The sequence below is a fragment of the Asterias rubens genome, chromosome 19 (assembly GCF_902459465.1).
Source record: "Asterias rubens chromosome 19, eAstRub1.3, whole genome shotgun sequence".
Classification (NCBI taxonomy): domain Eukaryota; kingdom Metazoa; phylum Echinodermata; class Asteroidea; order Forcipulatida; family Asteriidae; genus Asterias; species Asterias rubens.
Window position 1 is genome coordinate 12,525,888 of NC_047080.1, and position 20,508 is coordinate 12,546,395.

Here is a 20,508-nt window from a genome sequence, read left to right on the forward strand (position 1 = left end):
AATTCAAAGTTTTAAAAATCAACATGTATTTCCATATTGGTGAAAAAGGAGAATTCAGAACAATAATTTTAAGCCGAAGACAACCAATAACTGGTTGATATTTTTTTTTAATAAAAAAAAAAAAATAATAATGAAAGGCCAATCCCATTATAAGTGAAAATTGAGAGGGCAACCTGATAGTCATCTATGTACATTTGACTTTAAAGTAGAGCCAACATTGTAGGTATAGGAGAAACACCACTCTATTAATTGTGTATTGTATCATGATATGCCTGAATACAGTAGGCCCTATTATTGTCCTGAGAAAAAAATATGACTGAACAAAAAATTACCATGTGTAAATTTGTTTTCTTCTAAGCTTTTGATTTTCATATTTCAGTTTGATAAATTCATATTTTTGTTGGTTTATTTGTTGTTTTGCAGACTTTAGTTTGGGTGATATTCTGAAAAATGCAAGCGATCTGGAATCCTACTTTGTCCGTAATCTTAGTATACCAAGATCAGATGCTCGGCAAATTCTGGACAAAAATCTCAATGTGACGGAGGTAAATCCAAAGTTGAAGTTTCAAAATCCCTTCTCTACTCAATTGTTCTCTTAACAGGTCTTGAACTTCTCTCCTGAAGGGGCACAGACATTTGTCTTGAACTTCTCTCCTGAAGGGGCACAGACATTTGTCTTGAACTTCTCTTTTGAAGGGGCACAGACATTTGTCTTGAACTTCTCTCCTGAAGGGGCACAGACATTTGTCTTCAACTTCTCTCCTGAAGGGGCACAGACATTTGTCTCCAGTTAGGGGCACCTCTGTCAGGAAAATGTTAACTTGTATTGGAACTTTGCAAAGGGCACCACAGCAAGAGCACAGGGCACCACGGTAATTGCTGTGGGTGTCGTAAGTTAATTCAAGGGTTAGTGCTGGGTAGGTCTGCCTGGCATTGCCCATTGGGCTACAACACTGATGGTCATACATGTATTACTACTTTGTGATTTCCTTTTCTGTTATATCCTTTCTGGCTTTTAAGCCATTGCCTTAAGCGGCTTGTTGTTTACGGCCCTATGCCTGGCAACTTCTCAAAGAAAATACATGAAAATCTTACAAAATATGGATTAGCCCCAGAGAAATAATTTATCTTTGTTGCAAACTAAAACCCTTAGCTCTTCAACTTGCTGTATGGCTACCACCCTGAGGATACACCAACTCCCCTCAATGCAACCTTGATGTCTTACAACATCACTGACTTCAAGACATTCCTTAACCATCGACTGAAGAGCCAGTGTTGTGGGGCAGTCTTCAAACGTCTGCCGAATGATCAGCTGTATAGCTTTGATGGATTGCTGGGTTTACTGACTCTGCAACCAGTGGGTCTCCTCACCAAGCTGCAGCAGGATCCAGGTTTTGGTCCGTCACTTAACGGCACAAATCCTGATGTTGCCATGCAGCTAACTAAACAGTACAAGGTATAGTTTAAGTTTTCTTCAAGTTCCAGATTACTTATCTTTTACATACGTGGTGAAAAATGTTACAGGCAAATTTATTGATGATTCTCGTTACATTGACCAAACTGTTTTTTTTCCAAGGATTTGAGTAACTTAAAATGTTGGAATTTGTTAGGCTGAACAAGTCTGATTAGCAGAAGTGTTTGTCTCTAGTCCAAGCCTTTTTGTCTTGGACAGCTCCATAGAGCCGCAATCTGAAGCGACTGGAAGGGGGGACCATGCACCAAGTGCCAAAGCCACAAGGTTCTTTTACAATTTGTTTGCGGTTTCTTATGTTTTTCTTTATAAACCTCAAATGTTGCTACCCTTGCACAGTCTTATACCTTGACTTCTCTATTGCAGAGAGTACTGCTTGGTCCTGCAGAGCTACAGGACGTCATGTGCAATAAAGACACAATCACAGCACTCTACGACACAGATACTGGACAATTAAACAACTCAGTAAGTCAAAAACAACTAGGTGTATTTTTATTTATATTGAACTAAAAACCAATTGTTTGTATGCCAATATTTACTTAATACTACTTTCATCATCTACTTGCGTTAGAGAGATAATCTGGCCTCTAAAAGTAAATGCTTTTAATTTCGCTTAAAACAAGAGTTAATGCGCTTATATAGAATAAAGATCTTCAGTGCCCCTTTAAATGGTTTTCTTCTCTTTTTCAGGGCCATGTCATGAATGATCTGTGTAACAGGCAAGATGCTCCCATTGTGTTTGAGCAGTTATCAGAGGTCTTAAAGGAGCAGTTAGACTCTGATGCCCTGCTTGAAAAGGTACATCAGTCGTGTCAATAGAAAAATGGCCAGGGTCATATTTTCTTTACCAAGATGTGTTTAACAATTGTTGCTATGCACAGAAAAATGAAATAAAACAAAAAGCCAGACAGTTTCAAGGGATTTATATAAGAGTCAATAGACTTTATTTATGTTTCTTACCGCAGTAATTCAAAATAAAAATGTTTTTTTTATAGCTCAAAGCGCTTAATCCAAAGGTAACAATCCCCTTTAGTATGAGTGGGAGTTGAGAGATGAAGTTTGACGCAACAGTTCATATGTTAAACAGATCAACATTGCTTCATTTAATTACAGCTAAATATAACGAGTGATGACCTTGTCGAGACTAGAGTTAAAGCACTAGCTGTTATAACAGAGGTAAGATATTATTAATGAAGGTTAAAGGGGTTGTATCCACAAACAAACACACACGCCTGATTTTGAAATTGGAGTCCAGTATGGATCATTATTGGACAATTGGTAATTCTTGGCCTCGTTGTCCAATAAGGCATGTGTCTACATCTCTGTTGTTTAAAAGTATTTTTATAGAATTTTCGGAGTGTGGGATGGAAAAGTTTCATTGTTTTTTTTAGTTTACGATAAACAAATATCAAGTGACAAAATGGAAATTTAACTATTATTATTGTACACATTTGTCTTCTTGTAGCTTCATAAGTTTGCAAAATTCCAAGAAACGTTGAAGGATCTTTATAACTTTGCGCTGGACCTGCCTGGAGATAGCTGTCCTGAGGACTCCCTCCCAACCACGATGGAAACCCCACCCACATCAACAACCGATTACACTTCAGCTATGAAATCATCCACCTCTACTCAGACAACCCATGACAATGATTGGGTGAGTTAACTCATTAATATTCATGACCGCACTGATTGGGCGAGTAAACTCAAAAATATTCATGATCCTACTGAATAATAATTGGATTTGAATAAAGTCAAAAGTATTCATGACCCAATTGAATAATGATAGGCTGAGTTAAGTTAAGTTAACCTTCAACAGCTAAAACAAATAATCATTTTGAAGGACAATTTCACCTTTGTGTTTTTTGTAAAAACAACGAAAATACCATTTTGTTGTCAGGATTTTGTTAAGTTATGTGTTGGGCTTATTTTGATTCTGACAAACGAAAAAAGAAACACGAGTTGTAGCTGCATCTTGCATTACACAGAAGGATTTCTCTGGAGGATTGGTACTGGTATGGGCTCTAGCTGCATCTTGCATTACACAGAAGGATTTCTCTGGAGGATTGGTACTGGTAGCTGCATCTTGCATTACACAGAAGGATTTCTCTGGAGGATTGGTACTGGTATGGGCTCTTTCAGATTGATGCTAATAATAAAACAAAATAATTATTCCCCATCCAGGATGCTGACACAAACTCTTCTGGCTTGTTCGATGATGATATGTACAATTCAACAACACCTAGAATGAGTTCATCAACATTCAAACCTGAACCATGGATTGATCTTGAAATTTCGGAGGAAAGAAAACCAGGTTAGTAACAGTCCAAGTTGCCCAACTTTCTATGAAAGTGGGCCCATGAGTCAGTAGGGACAATTGTAGCCAACCACTGAGCATATCGGTTGCATTTTAGTTATTGACTTTGACAAAGTTGATTAGCATACCAGTAACAGACGTTTTTTAAGTGCTGTTTTGTTACTTCAAATATTGTTTCAAAGAGAATAAGCGTTGTGGTAACATTTGTTTTTTAAATAAAGCCTTTAGCAGAAGCTGTTTTAAAATAGGGTCATTAGCATAGCAGTCATTAGCGTAGCAGTCATTAGAATTGCAGTCATTAGCATAGCAGTCATTAGCGTAGCAGTCATTAGCATAGCAGTCATTAGAATAGCAGTTCAAACATATAGCTGTAACTTTTATTGATGCAAAGAGGGTAACAACTGATATATGATATTATACCAACATTATAGATGATGTGCCTATTCTTTTCAGTTTAAATAATTAAATCAAGCCAATGTAATCAAAAAGAAACATTTCCGTATTCAACGATTTACAGAAAACCCCATAGATGAGAAATCCCAGAAACTTGGGCAGCTTTACAGGCTATGGGCTAAGATGCAGTATGGTCTGTGTGGGGAAAGGTTAAAGGTCAACGATGAAGCCCTCGCTAAGGGAGACTTTAAAGCTATGCATCTCAATAACCATCAGAAGAAGAGTCTTGGTCTTCTACTTCATGTCCTCTTCAGTCATCCTAAGATCTTCTATGCGCCTAACACGACCGACGTCAATGACTTGATTGATAAGGTGAGCCTAAAGTCACCCCTCGGGTTGACCTGCGCTTTGCTGGGGCTGCAACAAAACCCTAAGGATCGAGCAGAAAAACTAATGCTCAGGAGCCAATATCATATCGGCAGAAAATTCTGCTTAGCAAATTTCTTTGCTCAGCAAAGAGTGAGTGGGGCACCAGGTGCAACAACGGATACTTTATGGAATGTTGGCTGGTAACCTGTTTCTGCTAAGCAAGATTTTCCTGTGCTTAGCACTTTGTTGTGCTTACAGGCTTAATGATATTGGGTCCTGGTCCCTATCAATGAGATATCGTGAGAATGTCGTGGAACAATTGAGTCACTGCAGTTTGAGATATCGTGAGAATGTCGTGGAACAATTGAGTCACTGCAGTTTTGAGAAACTCTGGGGAAAACCCTGATAAACTTTATCTTTAAGGTCAGACAATGGAAACATGCGTGACACAATCAACTCTCTGCCAATTGACCCCAATGAGGTTGCTGTTTAAGCGTATAACATTTTATGCAAGGGGTCTACAGAAATGAATATCCGATTGCCTCTTAAGAGAAAACATCAGTTGACGGATTCTTGTTATTATACCAGGCAAGTGACATGATCCACATGATGCAGAACATCACAAACTATGCACGACTCTGGAGGAACATCTCTAGGGAGATACGAACCTACATGCACATGGATTCCACCCAGCTCGCACTCAACTGGCTCGGACAAGTAAGTACATTTGCAGAGTTCTTCAATACTTTAAAAAAAATTAAATTACCACTGAGCATGACCCCCTGGGTCCAGTATTATACTCAAAAGAGCCAACTCGCCTCCTAAAGAGATTTAACAAATGCTTTTACCCGCAGGTTTACTATTTGTAGTTGATTCTTATGTTAAAAAAATTTTTTTTGCTAAGCAAAAGCAAGCAAAATAAATCTGTGCATAGCCAAATTTAGTGCTTCACAAAATCACAGTGGAATTGAAGTCATATTTGCACCGTTCAAAATGGAGGTTCTGAAATTGACAGGAAAAGAGATTGTTAGTGATTGTTGATCAGTATGGATTCGAACCTACGATTCGACATTGGATTAATACGTCAAGCAGTGCAGTGTATTCAACATTTTCAGTTGAGCATTTAGCATTGAATATTGGCCCGATTGGAATTTGTAATACCCTATTCAAACTAAATATCCAGTGTGTTTAAACAATCGGCAGTTCATACCCATAGGTGGGATTCGAACCTCAAACCGATAAACACGTGTAGGTGTGACAAAAACATAATGTGTATAATGACATTGACTGTTTGTACCCATGTATACATTGTACAGGTAAAGCGTATGAATGGTTCCCATCAGGTGAAGTTATTGTCTATTTTTGTTTACTCAGTTCTTGAAATGCTATTCTTATGTTGTCTCCTCTAATGATATATAATAATGGTTTTTCACCATTACCTTTTTTTATCCTCTGATTGATCAATCTCTCTCTTATCTATTATTGTATGTGTGCAGAACACATTGTTTCCCCTTTAGTGGTGAAATATTATGCAAACATGAGAAATTGGATGTGAAACTTTTGTGCAAATGAAATATGGAAGAAGCTAGTGACAATGTTGCATCAGTACAGAACCATATTAGATCTATAAATACTCTCTGGACCACTGGCCAGTCTAGTTATTTAGGCATTGAGCCAGTAACATCACAACTGAACAAGTCCTGCAGTCCAGTGTTTTTCCAAACTCATACTTTGAAGGTAAACTAATCTATACTTTTTCGTTCAAGTCAAAACTTTCTTCTATGAGTTCAGCACAATATGAAAAAGATTTTTTTTTTATTTGGTCTTGTTTAAAGTATTTGTTGTCCGGTAAAAGTGTTTTAACTACAAGACCTGCCTAAGGTTTGGACATTTAACCGTTGAGCCATTTATCTGTCGTTTAACAACTGTTTAAACGTTTAATCATTAACTGAAATGCTGAAATGCATTTCCAAATTGTTGAAGCAGAGAGTTAAACGCTAAACGGTAGACACAAGTTCCGTTTAACCGTTTAAATAAATAAACGTAACACAACTCTAGACCTACCTTTTTGAGAAGATTATCAAGTTCCTTGCTGTTGTTTCCTCTGTGGTATTTTAACTTTACGGCAATGTTATGTGGAAAGCATGTCAGTGCGACTTAATTTTGTAGAATGCAAATTGTATATTTTCAAATTATTCACTTTGGTCTCAATTAAGCAACGCATGACAACAAGTGTTCTTGCAGCCTATGGCATGTTTTATTTGTAGCATCAAGCATCAATCATAAAAGATGGGTGTAACTTACCCTTACTCTTAGAAGAATTGAAGGAATCAGTGACTGTCAAAAATGTATGTGCACTTTGGCTATCTACATCTAGCAACTACCACAATTTAAGGAATCAGTGACTGTCAAAAATGTATGTGCACTTTGGCTATCTACATCTAGCAACTACCACAATTTAAGGAATCAGTGGCTGTCAGATATGTGTGCACTTTGGCTATCTACATCTAGCAACTACCACAATTTAAGGAATCAGTGACTGTCAAAAATGTATGTGCACTTTGGCTATCTACATCTAGCAACTACCACAATTTAAGGAATCAGTGGCTGTCAGATATGTGTGCACTTTGGCTATCTACATCTAGCAACTACCACAATTTAAGGAATCAGTGACTGTCAAAAATGTATGTGCACTTTGGCTATCTACATCTAGCAACTACCACAATTTAAGGAATCAGTGACTGTCAAAAATGTATGTGCACTTTGGCTATCTATCTAGCAACTACCACAATTTAAGGAATCAGTGACTGTCAAAAATGTATGTGCACTTTGGCTATCTACATCTAGCAACTACCACAATTTAAGGAATCAGTGACTGTCAAAAATGTATGTGCACTTTGGCTATCTACATCTAGCAACTACCACAATTTAAGGAATCAGTGGCTGTCAGATATGTGTGTATTTGGCTATCTAGCAACTACCACAATTTTCATTTGTTTCAAAGTTTTCTTCAGGATGCCTAATTTTCCATCTTCTTTAAAATAAAAAGTGGGCAGGTTCATTAATTATTATTATTATTTTTTTTTTGGCTCCAAGAAAGCCGCTGCTACGCATCCTATCCCATCCTGTAGTCTTATTAGTCAAATGTTGTTTAATCAAATGGATATTGGTTTCATATTCTCCAGATGGAGCAAGATTTCTCCAGTCATCCCATGCTCCTTCAGAACATCACCATGGTAACCTCATCTGACCTAGCGGAGCTCCTGATCAATGATTCCTACATTAACGTAACGAGTATTGAGCAGCATCTTGACGTCATTGATAACGCTGCGTGTGGATGGCTGAATCTAGCTGGCTCGGTTGACTTCAATATCTATCAGGCGTTCGCTGATGAAGAGTCGTTGATAGAGTACATCTTGAACGATGCACTGGAAGAAAATGTGACTGTCTTTGCTAGTAAGTACTCATTGTCTTTGCTTGTTAACATTCCTTTCTTATTGTATAAAATAATGTCTTGTTTCTTATCTCGTTTGGCGACAGTAAGGACGCAGTAGTTAAAAACATTGAGATAAATACCTTTGTAGAGCTTCGGTCTCTTTCATACTTTCAAGGAAGGGGTTCTATTTTGCCGAAAACATTTTTGTAAAGTTTACAGTAAAGTGTTGAGATTTTTCATACTTGGAAATTAAATTGTTTCCTCTTGTCAAAGGTCTCGTGTTTGAAGTGGATGATGAGGGTAAGTTACCTCCCCACATTGTCTACAAGATCCGCCAGAACGCCTCATTCACTGATCGTAGCGATCTGATTCGTCGACGATTCTGGGCTCCCGGCTCGAATCATAAATCAACGTTGGGGTACTACACATTTGGCTTTGTGTGGATACAAGATATCATTGAGAGGGCCATTGTGAATAAATGGGTCGGACGTAGAGTGGTGGAACCAGGGAACTATGTCCAGGAGTTTCCATACCCGTGTTATATCAGAGACAAGTGAGTACAACTTTCTCTCTTTTTTTTTATTCAGTTAGGCAACCAACATTTTTATACTTGACAGTTCTTACTAAAAAACACAGAAAACACATTAAACAAATTAAAGAAAAACAGAGGAGATAAGAGAGACCCCAGAAACCCCCATCTTGAGCCTTGAGTTGTTGTACTCTCCTAAAAGCATTGCTGCTGTCCTGGAGAGGGTGGGTTGCAAATCCATTGATTTTGCTTTATACTTATGATGTAAATATTGTGATTATCAATTGTGGTATTGTCAGTTTGTCCTGGGAGAGATTGGAAGCTCCATCCCTCGTATAGCTGACAGTGCTTCTCTATTGCAGTGACTGCAGCCACTGGTAACCCATAAAACTCTTGTAGTTGAGTCACTGCATGACACACACAAACATTGGCGTAACTTGCTTAACGAAGCAAGAGCCACAAGTGGGACTTGAACCCACACTCTGCTGATTAGAAACACCAGAGCTTGAAATCGATGCTCTTAGCCACTCGGCCCTGACATGCCACAGTTGTGTTTGATTATTTATCTTTGATTGTTTTCTATTTGTTGATTGATGTGGATTGATTTTCTTGACAGTTTTATGTTCATTATTGAGCACATAATGCCGATGATGTTAATCGTATCCTGGGTGTACTACGTAGCTATGTTTACTCAGAGTATCGTCTATGAGAAGGAGGCCAGACTCAAAGAGGTACGTGAAGTTATTTATTTATTTATTTATTTACATATCCAACAGCTAATGTACCAATAATACTGTGATATGAAACCAGAAGAAATGCTCAGTTTAAGATGTGGCTGGAAAACCCCAAATGGGGAAATCCCACGTAGTATTTGGATTGTGTAATCTTTTGTTTGTCTAACATTAAACTTAATGGAACCAAAGTGAGGCAGGAAAGGAAAGTAGTCTGAGCCCCTTGATATAAGTTAGACTAGTCACTCTCATATGCATTGTAAATACAGGGAACTTGACTTTGAGTTTGTCTTGGTTCTTATTAGGTGATGAAGATGATGGGTCTTAGCAATGCTGTCCACTGGGTAGCTTGGTTCATCGTTGGCTTCACTCAGATGTCTGTTACCATCGGTGGTCTCGTCTGCATCTTACACATTAGTAATATCCTCGTTCATAGCAACCCATTCATCATCTGGCTAACAATGACTGTCTTTGCCATGGCAACCATTTGCTTCTGGTACGTATAAATTGGATCAGAATCTACCAAATAGAAGTTTACTCCATCAGCAACATACATGACATAGGATTGAACTGGTTCAGATCGAATCCTCAAGTAAATTTCTTATTCATAAACAAGTTGGAACTTTGAATACAATACAGTGACTTGGTCTCAAACGGCCATTTACAATCTTGCAGGGTCGATACAGGGCTGGCAAGACCATTTTTTATTTCTTAAAGGGTAGTTGCACTGAAAAAACCTTAAAGTCTATGGGAAACATTTAAAATGGCAACAAAGCTGAGACCAGGCCTCTTGAGACCATGTCTACCGTGGTCATGTCCTCCAGGCTTGATGTCGATATATTAACCTAAACAAGATTGTTCTCTTATTCTCTCCATTGTGCAGTTTCCTTGTGAGTGTACTGTTCTCTAAAGCCAAGCTAGCTGCAGCTTGTGCAGGTATCATCTACTTCACGAGTTATGTTCCCTGTCTATATATCGCTATAAGAGAGGAGAGCTTGGCGTACGTTGATATATCCAGCACCCTCAAGACCTGTGTGGTGAGTTTGGATTAATATTGAACAAGTTTCATGTCGCTGTTTACAGTTTGTGAGAAAAAGAAAATTTTTAATATGCCGCATTTTCTTAAGTTGGTGTCTGTTTTAAATGATATCATTATCATATTATTTGCGTTGCACAAACACCTACCCTTACGGATTCTGTATATGGGGTCCTGCTAATGTTCTGAATAAATTCTCAGTGGGATAGCACTAGAACAAAGACCAACTTGTGGGTAGCATTTTTGCATCGTTAAAAGTACTCCGTATAAAGTTGGTGTGTGTAAGGGCACACATTTGTTGAACCAGTAATAGAGGACTTTTCTATATTCTCCCATTGTTTGGAATTAATTCATTCTGGTAAGCATAAGATTGTCTTCGGTAACTTCTTTTTGTGCTTATAAGCAGCTCAATGTGAAATTGATCCCATGGCCCAATTTCATAAAGCTGTTAAAAAGAAAATTTTGCTTCACAAATTTCTTTGCGAAGCGAAACTTTCCTGTGCTGAGCGCATTTGTGTGCTTACAGGCTTTATAAAATTGATCCCTGATAACGGTTATATCTCCAGCCAAACTATAAAAGGACATTTTTTCCATACAGTCTCTACTGTCTACCACTGCCTTTGGTCTTGGTGCTCGCTACTTCGCTCTGTATGAAGAGAATGGTGAGGGAGTCCAATGGAATAACATCGACAGGAGCCCAGTGGAACATGATTCATTCAATTTGCTACAAGTTATCATTATGATGCTAGTGGATATAGTGATTTACTGCTTACTGGCATGGTATATTGAAGGTGTACATCCAGGTAGGTACACAGGGGACTAGACTTTCAGTAACGGTGCAGCTACCTTATCTTTCTTCCAGCTTGCCGAAAGAACAAAAATATTTCTGCATATATTCCTGCCCAGGAAATATTACCAGAAAACCAGTCACAAATTGGATATGGGACATACCGTTTTTGGCTGGTAACCTTTTTCTGGCAAGAAAAATTGTTTTGTGCTGTGCTAACTTTTTAAAGCAGTTTGAAGCTGTGCCCATAGCCCTATCACTTTAGCAAACTGATTTAGAAACTGCTATAGTATACTGGGCTCACAACTCTGAAGAGAAAAACACATGAAAATATTCATGATTTTGAATGATTTACCCATGACTTTTATTTCTGCAGGATCATACGGTCTACCCCGACCATGGTACTTTCCACTTCAGCATTCTTATTGGTTCGGCCATCGTCATGGAGACCAGGAACACACATGTTGTTTTGATTGTTTGATCAACTGCTGGAAAGGTCGACCTGCCCCGCTGTCTGTAATGGAAGAACTTCAAGCCAGCGCCATGGAGAATATGCCCAATGGTAAGCATTTCTGGTTCATGGCGAAGCACCCTTGTCTATAAGGTTTCTTCAGGCTGCTGAAGTATAATGTTGTTCTCTTTATAGAATCATCATCGTACACTCAGGCGTATCTGATAAAGACTTTGACATTATTTGACGGTAGCCAATCCTGTGCTGTGCATTTTCCATTGTTTCGTCACAATTTGACCTCTAAGATGGTGGCTTGATGATGTCAATGCGTATATTGTAAAATCTCTACTTTTTGGGCCCAATCATTGTTTCAGTAGAACCTGCTGGAAAAGAAATAATAAGAAATGATGTCAATAGTGGTTTTTTTGGTTGAGTGGAGATGCAGCCATTAGTGGCCGATTTATAAACAAGCCGCCTGTGGCTGCTATGGTGATTTACAAACAAGCTGCCTGTGGCTGCTATGGGGATTTATGTACAAGCCTCTTGTGCCCACTGTGGTCTCTATATGATTTAGTCTACTTTAACATTGTGCTTGGTTCATATTGAGGAGTTCTAAGGAATCATGATTGGTTTTTATGGTTTGTTTGTTCTAGGTTTGTACATGGAGGCAGATCCTACACATCTACCCCTTGGTGTGAAAATTGAACATCTTAGCAAGGTAAGACGAAAAAGATCAACTTTTAAAACGGGTCAAGAATTGCAATTGTTGAGGAATTTCCATTGTGATTATCTTGGTTAATTTCCATTGCAGGTTTACAAGAAGGGAGGCAAAAGAGCCGTCAATAAATTGAGTTTGAACTTCTACGAGGGTCAGATTACGTCTTTCCTGGGTCACAACGGAGCTGGGAAAACCACCACAATGTAAGTCACCGCATCCCTGGCCAATTTGATAGAGCTGCTTAAACAAAAACATGTGCAAAGTCTGAGCATCCAAGGGAAGTTTGCTTGAAATTATTTGTGTTGTTATCAGATTGTTCTCCAGATTGTTCACGTCTTAATAACTCATCTCTTTGTTTGACGCAGTTCCATTTTAACGGGACTGTTCCCACCCACCTCCGGCACGGCACACATCTACGGATCTGACATACGCACCGATATGACAACAATACGCAAAAGCCTTGGCATGTGCCCTCAACACAACGCCCTCTTTGATAAGTAAGTGCCAGTTTAAAATCTTAGTCAGTTACTTTGAAAATGTACACTTTGATTGAGCACGTTTTTTAGGAGGTCCCAGATTTACGAACTGCTCTAGTCATTTTTCCCAGTCAGTTTCCCTCGTGGTTTATCAATTTATATCAATTATTTGATTAAACTCAAACGTTTTCTTTCAGACTTACAGTGGAGGAACACATATGGTTTTACTGCCTGCTAAAAGGCATGGCCAACTCTAGCATCAAGTCTGAGATCACTAGGTAAGTTTGAAATCTAGTCATTTGATTATTACATTTATAGGAACCTACCACAAATGACCAAATTAATGTTTGTCAATTCCTCTGTATTTTCCCTTAGTCTGCACTGCAAATAAGATGCACATATTTCTCAATGTATTCCAAATTTAGCATGTCTCAATGGATTCCAAGTTTAGCATGTCTCAATGGTTCCAAGTTTAGCACACAAACAGTTAGTCAAAAAGTTATTTGTTATCATCTTTTACAAAAAGGATTATCACTGACATTGGACTATTGAAGAAGCGTCACCAAGTAGTGAACAATCTCTCTGGTGGTATGCAACGTAAACTCTCAGTAGCTATAGCGTTCGTTGGAGGGTCTCGTACTGTGATATTGGATGAGCCTACAGCAGGCATTGATCCATGTGCACGCCGCGCCATCTGGGATCTTCTCATCAAATACAAGCAAGGTAGGAACTGATTGTATTGACTATGTTTTAGCAGCGCCCTCTAGGGATGTCTGATAGTATGGTGATGGTGCGTTGTCTCGGAGACACACCCTATCCAGTGTAAAAAGATTTTGCAAAAATAAATTTGACCAAACTTGCTACAGTATCATCAGAAACTAGGTTGTTTCCCCCATGAGCATTTTACAGTAACTGCTTGCAGACAAATTTATACAATGCAAAAATTGTAAAACCAAAATGTTTTTGTATTTAGAGAAATGTGCCGTGTCCTGGCCAAGTAGTCTGGTGGAGTGGACTCAAATTCTGGTGGCTAAGTCAGCAGTGTGGGTTTGAATCAAGTGCAAACATTTATCTTGAATGTACAAACAAATGAGATTTGAAATATAATGATTAACTACCTGTACACCTTCTATAGTTTTGCCGGTGCTGCATACTCCTAAGGAGTTGAGCATCTCAGGTTTTGTGCTTGATGCTTTATGCTCAATGAATGAGGAAAGTGGAATCTTTGCAGCCTGTTGAAGTTTGGTTTTGAGATCTTGAGTCTAATTCTTAAACTCTGATTTTCTCCAGGCCGTACTATCATCCTTTCAACTCATCACATGGACGAGGCGGACATTCTCGGAGATCGCATCGCCATCTTGTCTCATGGACAAATCAAGTGTGTCGGATCCTCGATGTTCTTAAAGACCACCTTCGGGGATGGGTACCAGTTGACCTTAATCAAGAAGCCACTTGGACTTAACGAGAACGTTAACCGGTCGACTTCAACAGAGGCACAGCAGAGAAACGATTCCTTTGTTTCTAACTGCTCTGAGGAAGATGTAGGGAGGTTCATCCGACTACACGTCCCTGGAGCAACGCTGTCTGCAGAAACCCTTCGAGAGCTGACATACACGCTTCCTCTGGAGGCAGAAGAGGAAGGGACTCTAACAACGTTATTGGAGGAGCTTTCTGATGAGAAACTGGAAGGTCTTAATCTGTCTGGGTATGGCTTGATGGATTCCTCACTAGAGAAGGTGTTCTTGAAGGTAGCTGACAAGTACGGAGTGAATAGATTAGGTAAGAAGCTTAGAAGCCTGTAGCGACAGACCTGGGCCTAATTACATAGAGCTGCTTAAGCAGAAAAGTAACTAAGCGCAACAATATTTTGCTTACCAGAACAAGGTTACCAATGTCACAGGTATCATCTGTTACTGGTATCTCGCTCATTTTTGCTTAGTAGACACTTTTAAAACAATACCATCTGCTTAAGCAGTTCTATGAAATATTACCCAGTTTGGTTGCAAGATCCCTGTAGTACGCTGTTAGCACGTGCTGCAAAGTTTGTTTCAATAGTTTAAGAGGGTTTGTTTCAGTAAGCAATATTGTGATTGTTTTGGTCAACAGATGGAGATTCCGATGGCCAGACATCTTTATCGTCGGATTACTCAACAACAGACCATCCCCTCCTGGCACAGTCATCAAATGCTACAGCCACACCCCATGGAGAAGTGGAACTGTCCAGTGTTGGTGGAATGCATCATAGTGACAGTGCATCAGAGGACCTCTTCTTTGGGGAATTCCATTCTCAGACTAGGGATGGTTATAGTCAGTTGCCACAGGAGGAAACACAAAATGGTAAGTCCTGATCACAGGTTGTGATTGGATGATAAAACAACTTTTTTCCTTGTAAATGCTCTTTTACATTTAATTAAAACTGCATGGTAAGCAAAAACAACTACAAGACAACCCAAGGTAAAACAATTTCCAACAACCCATTTCTGTTAAGCAAGACTATTTTCTGTGGTAAGCAACTGTATGTGCTTAACAGCTTTGAAAGTAAAGGCCCTCTGCCCATGAAAACTTTTGCTTATCAAATTTCTTGGCTAAGCAAGGAATGACCGAGGTACAATTCACAGCAATGGTAACTGTATGGTATTCTGGCCAGTAACCCACATTAAGTAAAAGTTGTTTGTGCTAAGTGAGTTTTTGTGCTTACAGGGTTTATGAAATTGGTGCCTGTTTCCATTTGACTCCACAGCAACTCATGGGTATCTTGAAGATACCAGTTCCTACCTCCTAACTGGACTCTTCCTCCAGTGCAGCCAGTTCCGAGCCCTCATGGTTAAACGCTTTCACTACACAAGACGCAACTGTAAGAGTCTATTCACCCAGCTCATCCTGCCAGCGTTCTTCGTCAGCATCGCTATGAGCGTTGCACTCTCCGCCCCCCAAGTTGGCAACTTCCCTCCTCTAGTGTTGACACCATCGCAGTATCACCCTTTGACCTATCCTGATGATACATATTCATTATATGCAAATGAGGCTTTGAATAGGAGGCGGACCTATCATATTTATCGGTCGGTTGATGGGGATGCAGATCCAACACAGCTGACAGCAACCTTCAGGTAAAGGCAAGAATGTGTTGTATCTTTCGTTGAGAAGTCATTTGTTCATTATTATGTATTGTCATTTATTTTTTGTATTGAAAACAAGGATGCCTCATAAGTAAACTTATTGACAATAGCTTGCAAGCCTGAGGGAACCTGTAAACAAGGGTGTTTTCTAAGTTAACCAGAAACACCAGGGTTAACCCCTACTCTGCCACGATAAGTGTTCTGGGTTCTTTTACTCGCACTACCAATACTATAGTGCACAAGACTTACTGTTGAATGTCCCATCCGAAGGACAAAGCAATTAAACTATCTTGCTCAAGGACACAAATGCCATGACTGGTGTTGTTAGCAATTTTGTGTTGTTGACTGTACTAGTACTACTGCTGTTTGGCGCACCAATGATGGGGTGATTGCCTAAGTCTTTTAATGTTTGTGTTGTTGACTGTACTAGTACTACTGCTGTTTGGCGCACCAATGATGGGGTGATTGCCTAAGTCTTTTAATGTTTGTCCGGCGGAAGGGTATTTTAAGCAAAACTGATGTCATAAGTGATGAGTGGAATAAAATCTGCAAAGACATTCTTAGGAATATTTTATTAAATTATTTCAGATTTCCAGCTGGGATCGGAGGGAGCTGTGTCATAAAGACTCCATGGAATGGCACTTTAGATAGACTTGTTCAGTCCAACAACTACTCCTCTAGCGTCAACCTCCGTGGGAAGTACTTTGATAGAATGTGTGAGGAGTCCTTTAAGAAAGGGGAGCCGCTGTCTAACTACGTCCCTAAGCCACCGCAACCACTGCCCCCACCGGAGGAGTCTGAGTTTGATGGTAAGTGGGAGGACTAGTTCCTGGACTCCATGGTAATGATAAATGGGTATAGTTTGGGGGTACAAGGGTAGTCTTTACATACAAGCCTCATTATGAGTCTCATTAACTTGTGTGTCGAAAAAAACAAAAAATGCTGGATTTGTTTTAATTGACCAGTTGGATTGTCCAGTTTATTGGTCGTGGTATAACTGTCTACATTTCATTATTCATTCATTTATTATTTTTCTTTAGGATATAAAAACAAGAAATTTATCAAAAAGATAACGTACAAGAATTAGTCTAAAAAGTACATTACATAAAAAACACTTGGAAATTCAAGTGATGGAGCAATATCTTGATCCACGTACTGATACTGCAAGGTCCAAATTTTAAAAAGCTGTTAGGGAATTGGGGAAATGATAAATTTTATTTTTGGGGGAAAAATAAACTGAATATGCTAAGCCTGATGTTTTAGCTAAAACTCTACTCACAAAGCAGGGATAGCCATTTCCCAGGAGTTTGCTGGGGCCAGCAACTCGAATGTGAGAAGTTTGACCGTAATTTTGTGGGGACTTTTGCAGGACCTTTGTTTAGTGTGAAACAGCTTGAGTGTTTTATAGTCTTACTTTTCAAGAGCCTTAGTAACTTTTAAATAGCCGTAGTAGTCCGAGCATGCTCATTCTTTAACACCATCGTTATTCTACTGCATGGCATCAGAGACACAATCCTGCTTGACCGATGATTAAACCAACTTCCTTAATTGTGTTTTTATTTGTTCTTTTGCTATTGCTTTCTCTCCCTGTGTGTATGTATGGACATTGTTGAGAAGGTGATGAGTCATTTAAGCGTAAGTACTTGTTTGCATTCCGGTAAAAGAATAGCAACATTGATTTACCTGCAAGTGGAAGTTTAATCCTCGATCTGTGCATTGGAAATGCTACAGAGGCCATTATTTTGTCTTGTATTTGCAACTGCAATCAATGCATTTTAAAGAGACTTGAATGATATTTAAAGCATAATTGTAGGTTCTTCATTGCAATCTCCTTCCTTTTCCACTTTTTGGTTTTGTTTTAACGCTTGTTTTTATTTGCAGGGATTGTATGTTTTGCCACCAGCTTTTTGCTGTATGTTGTTTGAGAATTATGTTCTTGCTTGTGCTTTGTGTGATTGTGCTTGCGACAAAGATATGCATTGTACTAATTATAACACTATTTGTTACATGCAGGGTTAGTGATGAACCTTTGCCTCTGGGCATTCCTTGAAATCCCCTTTGCTAGTGGGTGTCCCATGAGGTTTAACTCTGGTGTCATTCCATTTTGTGTTGCAGTGATGTGTGATGCACAGGAAATCAACCCACAACTGCACACTAGTCAGTATAGTGGTGTGATTATAGCGTTATATGTAGAACTAGAGTGCAAACAAAACCATTACACGGCCCGACATGAGGCATTTATTTTCCATTGAGAAATTGACACTGACCCATCGTAGAACACAGGTCAAGCACCAGTTCACGCAACATTTTGTAAGAGCAAACTTTTATATTACTCTACGGGGATTTAAACCCATGGTGGGCCAGCGTGGAAAAGGAAAAGTTCTGAAATATCACAAAACAAAATTCCCCCATCTGCAACCCTGCCTCAACATCTTCCCCGAATCCACCTATCAATCTGCACTACTATGCAATAGCCATCCTTTAGTGATTATTTATCTGTAGGGTGTCGTGGCTGAGTGGATTAGAGCATTGAACTCAAGCTCTGGTGCTTCTGTTCAGCAGAGTGTGGGTTCGAATCCCGGTCGTGACACTTGTTTCCCTGAGCAAGACACTTCACTATAATTGCTTCTCTCCACCCAGGCGTAAATGGGTACCTTTGAGGGCAGAGATGGTTCTTGTGATTGATTGAGCCGAGTAGCCCATATTAATGTTGCACAGGCTGCATACTCCAAAAACGGGTTATTATTTTTATTATTATTATGAAACTTGAGAAAGGGTCTGAGAAATCTGAGAAGGGATCTATATGGTAGCAGTAGGGTTTCAAAAGGCTGTTGTGACACTTCTGTTTGTGCCATTGTAGTGTAGAGTTGGAGGTTTAATATTCCTCCATGGTCTAATGAGGTTGATATTTTGCTCAATAACTAGTGCCCTTCCCCCATGCAAATACATGTAAAACTTACTTTAATGGCAGCCAATTTGTGTGATTCCCTGACTTTACAACCTGTCATTTTTGAGGTTTTCACCAAAAAGGAAAACCCTCATTTCAGTGAAATTTCCCTGATAACCCCCATAAATTTAAGAAGTTGCTTAATGATGAATTGATTGCATGTGGTTGTCTTAGAACCTGAGGGGATGTCGTACATCAAGGAAAAAACATGTCAGTGTGCTGAGGATGGCAATGGGTTTGTCTGTCCACCGAATGTTGGCGAGCCGGTGCCAGACAAGAAGAAGGTTATAACGAGTGACATTCTATTGGATGTCAGCGGCAGAAACATGTCTGAATATATCATCTACACCACTAATAAATTTAGACTCAGAAGGTGAGCACATAATTCCAGTTGCCAAAAGAAAAAAACAAATTCTATGAACTAATTTTGACAGATAATGTTTCCAAATGAAAAATGTACCAAACACTTTGTCTCATATGTTAAGGACAAAGCACAAAATCCATTTTACTTGCAAAAAGTGTTTGCACATGACCAATGGACTTGAGATATGTCAGGATCTTGACAATAAAGTCATTCTTAGTTTTCAAGTAAAAACCACTTATTGTGGTGGTTTGTGTGTGATATACTTTAAATGAAAGCTTATTCTTTCTTGAATCTATATTTCAAAATACTAATCTAAGTAGTTTGGGCTTAAATTTGCTGAAAATCAGACAGATTCCAGTAACTTGTCCATTGATTACTCATTAAGAATTTTGCACCCGAGAAAAAAACTCAACTTCTTTTTTGAGAACTGAATTTGATTTTTATTGTTTCTTCTAGATATGGAGGTATTTCATTTGGTAATGTACGAAGTTTTGTCCCATCAAAGTATGGAAACATCGTTCCTGATACATATCGCAGTATTGCAGTACGAAATGCTGCCATTGTAAGTAGAACAAACATCTGTTGATTTTTACAAATTTATTTCTGTATTGAGATATTTATTTAACTAAAGGAGCATTGCACTTTAGTGAAAACCAACCCATTGTCTCTTTCTGTTTTCCTTTATTAGGCTTGGTACAGTCACAAAGGATATCATTCCCTACCCATCTACCTCAACGTACTCAATAATGCCATCTTACGAGCAAACCTTGACCCTAGTATCCATGGTAACCCATCTGCATATGGCATCACTGTCATCAATCATCCGGTGAATAAGACAGGATGGCAGCTTGAGGAAGAATTTGTGTGAGTCTACAACTTTGTGGTTGAACTTTGTTGAACTTTTGTATTATTTGTTTTTGCCTCTGCAAAATAGCTAAGATGACGCCACATTTCTCTGGACTTTATTTTTGCAGTAACCGTGAGTCCACCAATGTACTGATTGCCATCTTCATCATCGTTGCTATGTCCTTCGTACCGGCTGGCTTCGTTGTCTTCCTTGTGATTGAACGCTCCACTAAGGCTAAGCATCTACAGTTTGTCAGTGGCACCAGACCACTCATTTATTGGGTCTCCAACTTCATATGGGATATGGTGAGAGATGTTAACTCCTAGGATTTGTTGTTGTTGTTGTTTGTATTTATCTGCTTGGGTTGTTGTGGTCAAGCTATCTAGCACACTGGACTCAAGCTCTGGAGTTTGTGATCAGCAGGGTGTGGGTTCAGATCCTAGTCTTGACAATTGTCCTTGACCCTATCAGGACTGGGGGAAGGGGCAGGTTTGGCAGCGACTTGTTACTGCTGCTTCAAATC

At 39.1% G+C, this 20,508-nt stretch overlaps 1 protein-coding gene across 2 annotated transcripts in view; it reads left to right on the forward strand.

Moving 5' to 3' along the window:
• LOC117302870 (ATP-binding cassette sub-family A member 2-like) overlaps positions 1 to 20,508 on the forward strand; it is a 39,936-nt gene that overhangs the window by 9,113 nt on the left and 10,315 nt on the right. The window contains exons 6-35 of one of the 2 annotated variants that reach the window (XM_033786829.1): positions 424 to 545; positions 1,154 to 1,456; positions 1,838 to 1,936; positions 2,162 to 2,269; positions 2,585 to 2,647; positions 2,937 to 3,125; positions 3,653 to 3,782; positions 4,303 to 4,550; positions 5,136 to 5,264; positions 7,733 to 8,003; positions 8,257 to 8,536; positions 9,129 to 9,243; positions 9,549 to 9,739; positions 10,127 to 10,280; positions 10,878 to 11,082; positions 11,443 to 11,628; positions 12,171 to 12,235; positions 12,329 to 12,438; positions 12,601 to 12,732; positions 12,909 to 12,989; positions 13,238 to 13,434; positions 14,002 to 14,490; positions 14,818 to 15,048; positions 15,452 to 15,818; positions 16,416 to 16,636; positions 17,445 to 17,462; positions 18,949 to 19,147; positions 19,595 to 19,700; positions 19,827 to 20,002; positions 20,113 to 20,290. In XM_033786829.1, the coding sequence (XP_033642720.1) occupies positions 424 to 545; positions 1,154 to 1,456; positions 1,838 to 1,936; positions 2,162 to 2,269; positions 2,585 to 2,647; positions 2,937 to 3,125; positions 3,653 to 3,782; positions 4,303 to 4,550; positions 5,136 to 5,264; positions 7,733 to 8,003; positions 8,257 to 8,536; positions 9,129 to 9,243; positions 9,549 to 9,739; positions 10,127 to 10,280; positions 10,878 to 11,082; positions 11,443 to 11,628; positions 12,171 to 12,235; positions 12,329 to 12,438; positions 12,601 to 12,732; positions 12,909 to 12,989; positions 13,238 to 13,434; positions 14,002 to 14,490; positions 14,818 to 15,048; positions 15,452 to 15,818; positions 16,416 to 16,636; positions 17,445 to 17,462; positions 18,949 to 19,147; positions 19,595 to 19,700; positions 19,827 to 20,002; positions 20,113 to 20,290 (5,363 nt within the window). The remainder of the gene's footprint in view (positions 1 to 423; positions 546 to 1,153; positions 1,457 to 1,837; positions 1,937 to 2,161; positions 2,270 to 2,584; positions 2,648 to 2,936; positions 3,126 to 3,652; positions 3,783 to 4,302; positions 4,551 to 5,135; positions 5,265 to 7,732; positions 8,004 to 8,256; positions 8,537 to 9,128; positions 9,244 to 9,548; positions 9,740 to 10,126; positions 10,281 to 10,877; positions 11,083 to 11,442; positions 11,629 to 12,170; positions 12,236 to 12,328; positions 12,439 to 12,600; positions 12,733 to 12,908; positions 12,990 to 13,237; positions 13,435 to 14,001; positions 14,491 to 14,817; positions 15,049 to 15,451; positions 15,819 to 16,415; positions 16,637 to 17,444; positions 17,463 to 18,948; positions 19,148 to 19,594; positions 19,701 to 19,826; positions 20,003 to 20,112; positions 20,291 to 20,508) is intronic. The other variant, XM_033786830.1, reaches the window with a different exon arrangement.